At 36.4% G+C, this 6,927-nt stretch overlaps 1 protein-coding gene across 2 annotated transcripts in view; it reads right to left on the bottom strand.

Annotated features, from left to right (window-relative positions):
* The window catches only part of ERAP2 (endoplasmic reticulum aminopeptidase 2), a 43,717-nt gene that overhangs the window by 3,747 nt on the left and 33,043 nt on the right, over positions 1–6,927 (bottom strand). For both annotated transcript variants that reach the window (XM_011944298.1, XM_011944300.1), the window contains 4 exons: positions 6,420–6,604; positions 3,660–3,821; positions 3,000–3,140; positions 659–740 (listed from right to left, as the gene is read on the bottom strand). In XM_011944298.1, coding sequence (XP_011799688.1) covers positions 659–740; positions 3,000–3,140; positions 3,660–3,821; positions 6,420–6,604 — 570 coding nt within the window. The remainder of the gene's footprint in view (positions 1–658; positions 741–2,999; positions 3,141–3,659; positions 3,822–6,419; positions 6,605–6,927) is intronic.

Here is a 6,927-nt window from a genome sequence, read left to right as displayed (position 1 = left end):
AAAGACAACTGGAATTACCAACACTAGTTTTGTTAATAAGATCATTAAGTACGCTTCCAAACTTTAATATAATCACTCTTGCATCATAATACAATATGAAAGAAATAATACAAAAGGGTTCACCTCTCAAGTCTATTTTCATTTTGAATGCTACAAATATATGTATTTTAAGTATTTTAAGAGTCAGGGTTTGTTGTTGTTGTTGTTGTTTTGTTGAGATGTAGTCTGGCTCTGTCACCCAGGCTGGAGTGCAGTGGTGTGATCTCAGCTCACTGGAACCTCCGCCTCCTGGGTCCAAGTGATTCTTCTGTCTCAGCCTCCCAAGTAGCCGGGACTACAGGTGCGCACCACCACATTTGGCTAATTTTTGTATTTTTAGTACAGACAGGGTTTCACCATATTGGTCAGGCTGGTCTGGAACTCCTGACCTCATGATCTGCCTGCCTTGGCCTCCCAAAGTGCTGGGATTACAGGTGTGAGCCCGGCCACGTGTCAGGTTTTAATCCTGTCCCTTCCATTTACTTGCTATGTGGCATTGGACAAACAACTTTTTTAAAAAATAAAATGAGAACTTCGAATCAGATTATATCTAAGTTTACTTTCAGTTCTACAGTTTGAACATTTTTTTTGAAATTGTTAACATTAGAAAGTCACAAACCTCTTGCAACTTATCCTTGGAAGAAAAGTGAGATGTTGTGCCAGAGATGATGATCCTTATGGCAAATGAGCCCAAGTCAAACCTGAAAATAAAAAGAAACATCATAGAAAGTCATAGAAATACTGACCTTATGTTTATTATATCCTGTATTATATTTTTAATGTATATTAATAACTATGCAATAAGCTTATGTATTACAATAGATACTGTTAATTACCATAATAACATTCATTCAGTACAATTCTAAAGCTGTGAAACTTATCAAATTTTACTATAAAATGAAAATGTAGATACAGCTTCTTTGGGAAATATGGTTAGTTATTCAGCAATGTTTATGTTTAATTTTATGTTTCTGTTTAAAGCAGTGTTCCCTACTTTCTTTTTTTTCACTGCATACTTCTGTCAGTAAAGATTTTTTGAGCAAGAACCTCTCAATATACACATTTTTATTTATAAATTATATGGGCTGGGCGCGGTGGCTCACACCTGTAATCCCAGCATTTGGGAGGCTGAGGCGGGCGGATCACCTGATGTCAAGAGTTCAAGACCTGCTTGACCAACATGGAGAAACCCCATCTCTACTAAAATACAAAAAAATTAGCTAGGCGTGGTGGCACAAGCCTGTAATCCTAGCTACTCGGGAGGCTGAGGTAGGAGAGTTGCTTGAACCCGGGAGGCAGAGGTTGCAGTGAGCCAAGATCGTGCCATTGCACTCCAGCCTGGGCAACAAGAGTGAAACTTCATCTCAAAAAAAATTAATTAATTAAAAAAATTATATGCATATGTTAAGGAATGATAAAAAAATTAAAAGCATGAGATAAATAATGCAAATAATATATTTATTTAACTGTTTATGCTATATATCATTTATGTTTATAAATTTATAACAATATACAATTTAAAATTAGGTAAGAAATAATAGACACTCTAACGTATTGAACTTCTTGCACACTTTCTCATCCCATTTTGGATACCACTGTGTTTAAACATTGTGTTTAGTGGGGCAATGTTACTTGGTTGAACTCTCATTAATGGCCACAGAATGCATCCTTCAACCCGATGTTTTATATATGGAAAACTTGTACTACGGGTCAAAGTGATTCATGCTGATAAAGCAGAGCACAGTTACAGCTCAGAAAAAATATGGTTCCAGGTCTGGGCTCTGCACATGGTTGGGCAGGGACATCATTTCCTATTTAAAATGAAACCCACAGCATTGTAGAAAAAGTCTGATCATTTCAGGAGGAAAATGACAATCATGCAAACAGACAAACAATGGCTCAAGTAGAGTTTTAAAGGAAACATACACACACATACATATTAAAGCAGTTTCTATTTGGTCTCATGTGGACGTCAACTCCTTGAGCATTTGGGAGAGAAGTGGAAATGTGCTTTTTGCTTATGCAAAGCTGTCTGAGGACTCTAAACCTTTCATGGCTATGAAATGAAAGAGAAGGAACTAGGAATTAATGACATCAGGGATGCTAACTGGCCTGACATAAACGAAGCAAATCATATCTCTCTGATTCAACATATTTCCATATAAGTCATAAATGACATTTTAAATTTGGATGGAGAATGGCTGAATGCCTTACAGGGTTTTGTGATGTGTGCGTGTGTGTGTATGTGTGTGTGTGTGTGTGTGTGTGAGAGAGAGAGAGAGAGAGAGAGAGAAAGCAATGCTGTCTTACACATTCCATTCCAACAAAATCTAATCATTATTGGTTATTTCTGAGGGATATTTTAGATCCAGGAACATATTGAAATGAGCTGCAGTTCTCCCCAAAGTTGAAACCACAGAAAAGACTCAGAACTAAAACAATTTGGAGGGAGGGCTCCCCAAACACTCCTGACTGGGTTTCTTTCACCTGAATCAAGGTCTCCACTGTGCCACCTCCACAGGGGCTCTCGGGGTGAGGAGTAGTCTTACCAAAATTCCTGAGGTTCTCCCCCAGTACAAAACTGTATTAACAAACGAGGCCACATATGTGTGATGCACTATACAAGGCATCTTGGGATTCTTCTGGGCTGAGGAGACAGCCAAGAAGGAATGGTGGGAGGGGGCTGATGACTGCATTTAATTTAACTCAGACTTGCTCCCAGTGGTTTCTTGCCTGTACTGAATGAGAGAAGGCTGTTTCCCATTCCCTTATTCTCACCTCTCTCCCTTACCCCTGGATAGGATAATTTGGGCTAGGGAGTTTCAAAGTTGACTCCACTGAACTATTTAGATACAAATGGTATCATTTATATACTTTGAGAAACATTCGATTCCACTTGGTTTGAGGCAACTGAGACATCTGTATGGAAGAACACACACTGGATATAAACGAATACCAACTTTTTCAGAAGATGGGTCCAATTTTCTCTTACAAAATCCCACGCTAGTTGCTGCCCCTTTGGACGTCTGGCAATTGCATGAAGGAGAGCTGCCAAGTCCTGTGTCTTGATAACCTTTCCTTCCATTCCTAGTTCAATTAACCTTAAGAAAGAAAAATAATTTGTTTCTAAATAGTAGTTATTTTGTATATGGACATTAACTTAAGTGACCAATACATTAAAGGAATAGAACAGAAAGAGGGATGATAAAAGTATAATTACCAATTTTTTAATGTTCCAATTAAACTTTTACCATTTTTAGAAATAATTTTTATTTTGTTCCTAGCAAAAATGTTTACTTATTATTTCAAAGAACTTTGATTAGCATCATTTGTACATCTTATATGCAAGCGTGTACTTTTACAACAATAATTTTCCTTCAAGCTTCTGAAGATAAAACATAACCACTTGTCTAGTATCAATCATATGGTTAATAACTAGGGAATACCTATTTTCACTGTTTGCATTTTGTCAATATATACTTTTCTGAAAGTAAAGTTAAAGCCATACACATTCTGATTCAATTATCTTATGCCTTTAAAACTGGTGGCTGAAGTTTTAGTGACTTCATTGAATTTGTGTCAGTTTACTTATAACCATTTAGTTAAACTATTGAACTTACTTCTGTAACTTTTCCTGATGCTTGCTCGTTGACAAAGCATACAGAATTTTGTTTTTTTCAGCACTTGACATTGACAGTTCATATAGCTCTAAAAGGTAATTCCATCCTGTTGTCGTCTGAGCACCCACAGAATACACAATCTTTAAAACATCTGTTGGTATACTGTAATATCAAGCACAAAAATGAAGAAAAAGTTTTATGAAAGAAAAACTCTTTTCTCTTATGACAGTTTTAATTCCATAACAGAATAATCTCTGAATTGTTTTCAGTACTCAATGTATTAAATCTTTTTCTCTGCCAAACTCTATAAAAATATTTTATGTGCTTTTACTCTGCAAATCATTTGTGTTTTATCTCCTACTGATGACAAAATGTTAGCAAGAAAATAAGCATAAAATTTTAACCCACTCTGTGGTGAAAATAGAAAGTTGATGTAGTCAACAAATATAAAAGCTTTCTGAAATACAAAACTACTGGTTTATATAAATTCTACCATGTAGTAATCACTATTGGTGCTATAAGAATTTTTTTAAAAGATGATTACTTGATGCTTTTTCATCACCAAGTTGAGGGCATTTTTTTCTTTTCTTGTTCTTTTGTTTTTTTGAAATGGGGTCTTACTCTGTTGTTCAGGTTGGAGTGCAATGGCGTGATCATGGCTCCCTGTAGCCTCAGCCTCCTGCACAATCCTCTTGCCTCAGCCTCCTGAGCAGCTGAGATTATAGGCACACAGTACCATGCCTGGCTAATTTTTAAATTTTTTTGTAGAGATGGGCTCTCACTATGTTGACAAGGCTGGTCTTGAATTCCTGGGCTCAAGTGATCTTCTCACCCCTTAGCCTTACAGGCATGAACCACTGCACTTGGCCTAGTTGAAAGCATTTTCTGAGGCCTGTCTAGGAGTCATTTGACTCTCTAGGCCTAGAGCATCTTAATTTAGTACGAGTCATTAGTGTCTAGTTATTTTGTAATTTTTTAAAACTGATAAGATGCAGTGACATGATTTTCTGTCCTTCTACAAAAGACACCACTATTTTGATTTTTATTATCTTGAGGACATTAACCAGTTTTTATTCTAAATGGGCATATGACTTTTTAATCCCAAATGTCAATGGATCAACAAGAACTGTTATTGATGTCTCAGAAAAAACACAACACGGAGCATTGAGGAGGGAGCTAGAAACTTGCATTTGTGAAGCCAGAAACTTGCATTTGTCACGAAGTGACCATGTGGTAGAGATTGTACTAGCCTCCATACATCTTATTTAACTGTCAAAAGCTACCCTCTGAGATAGCTATTATCCTGATTTTTTTAAAGCGGAAATAAATCTCAGAAAAGTTAAGTAGCTTGCACAAGATGACATAATTTGCAATTTTGCAGATGGGATTTAAACCTATGATTCTAATACTTGTGCTACTTCCGCTATACTATATGTACTTAAATACTCCAAGTGACATTGAATAATATAATGAAGATCAAATAATTAATACATCAAATAATACATATTGTTTTCACTTTAGTGTATTTTGCTGAACAAATTTATAACAATTGGTAACAAACACACTGTAAGCTTCTTGAAGGTAGGCCACATGGTTGTTTTGTTCACCACTTTATCCTTAGCTCCTACAGCAATACCTGGCTGGCATAAAGGAAATGTGCAACTAGTTACATTTCAAATCCACAAATGAATGAAGTAATCAATTGATCTATGTAAAGAAATTCTTCATTAAAAGTCATACTAGCAATCTTGGAGTTTAGAAAAAACCAACAATATTTAATTACATATTTTTGTTTATGAGCATAAGTAAGTTTACCTAGAATATTCTCATAGGTATATTCAACACGTTGAACATTTATATCTACTGTAGGTGGGTTACTGCACGTTAAGATTATCCTTCTTGTAACCAGCATAAAGATGAAATAACAGTATTCTATTTTGTATAGGGCAGCGGGATGTTTACATTTTAGCTTCAGTCATACAAGCCATTCGAAAAAAAACAAAAAGAAGAGAAAAATAGATTTATTTTTTTTTTTTTTTTTTTTTTTTTTTTTTTTTTTTTTTTTGGTAAAACAGATTTCAGGCTTGAATTCCAACAAGGAAAAAAGTCCAAAAAGAAGAAAACTTGAATTACTTTTTTAAAAAGAAGAATTCAAGAAAGGATTTCAAAAAGCTCACTGAGATTTAGTTATAGCGAGAGAAGTTATGTTATGATAGCATCTTATAACAATTTGACACAGGAAATTTTTTTTTTTTTTTTGAGACAGAGCCTTTCTGTGTTGCCTAGACTGGAGTGCAGTGAAGTGATCTCGGCTCACAACAACCTCTGCTTCCCAGGTTCAAGCAATTCTCCCACCTCAGCGTCCCAGGTAGCTGGAATTACAAGCATGCACCACCACACTTGGCTAATTTTTGCATTTTTAGTACAGACAGGGTTTCACTATGTTGGCCAGGTTGGTCTTGAACTCCTGACCTCAGTGATTCACCCTCCTCGGCCTCCCAAAGTGCTGGGATTATAGGCATGGGCCACTGCACCCAGCCAGCACAGGAATAATGGACACCATTACATTTCATAGTAGAGATTGTACTAGTCTCCATACATAGCACTTACAGTGTGAGAGCATGAACAGGGTTTGTAATTCCCAGCATGTTTTTTTTTTTCTATCCTCACTAAAAGGTTTTAGATCTAATGTCTTGCTTGATCAAAGACTTTTACATCAAAGAGAAAAGAACAAAGAGTAGGACAGAAGTCTATATCTACTTTAATTTTCCACTGGATTCCATCCACTGAGAGAAGAGTTCAGCAGCTTTCTGGACGCAAGGAGGATGGTTCAGGTCACAGGCCAGCTTCAAGAGAGCCGAGCGGAGCATCCTGTCCCAGACTGAGCCCTCGTCACTCCAGCTTTGCCTGTCAATCACTGGCTTAAAATACTGAAGAAGGTAACGCTGCAGAAAATATGACATGGTTAACAGAGAAGCTAAATTTAGTCCTTAACACAGCTCTTGCCCATCTAAAGGGCTCAACTCTAAACTTTCTGCATATTTCCCAATCTTTCCCCAAACAGTGTATCTTTGTATTTCTCTTATCTTTTTCTGACTCCTACCCACCACACTTAGGAAACAGTTTTTGCATTAAAACATGGTTTAATTTCCTATCTGAAAGGGGAATATCAATGGATATAAAATAAAATCACCTTTAGTAGAGATGCTTTGCACGTGATCCTGGTATCTAGCTCTTAGGATTGGCAATGATAAAGAATGAGGGCCAT

The sequence above is a fragment of the Colobus angolensis genome, unplaced genomic scaffold (assembly GCF_000951035.1).
Source record: "Colobus angolensis palliatus isolate OR3802 unplaced genomic scaffold, Cang.pa_1.0 Scaffold23, whole genome shotgun sequence".
NCBI classification, from domain to species: Eukaryota; Metazoa; Chordata; class Mammalia; order Primates; family Cercopithecidae; genus Colobus; species Colobus angolensis.
This window is presented reverse-complemented; position numbering and strand designations above follow the sequence as displayed.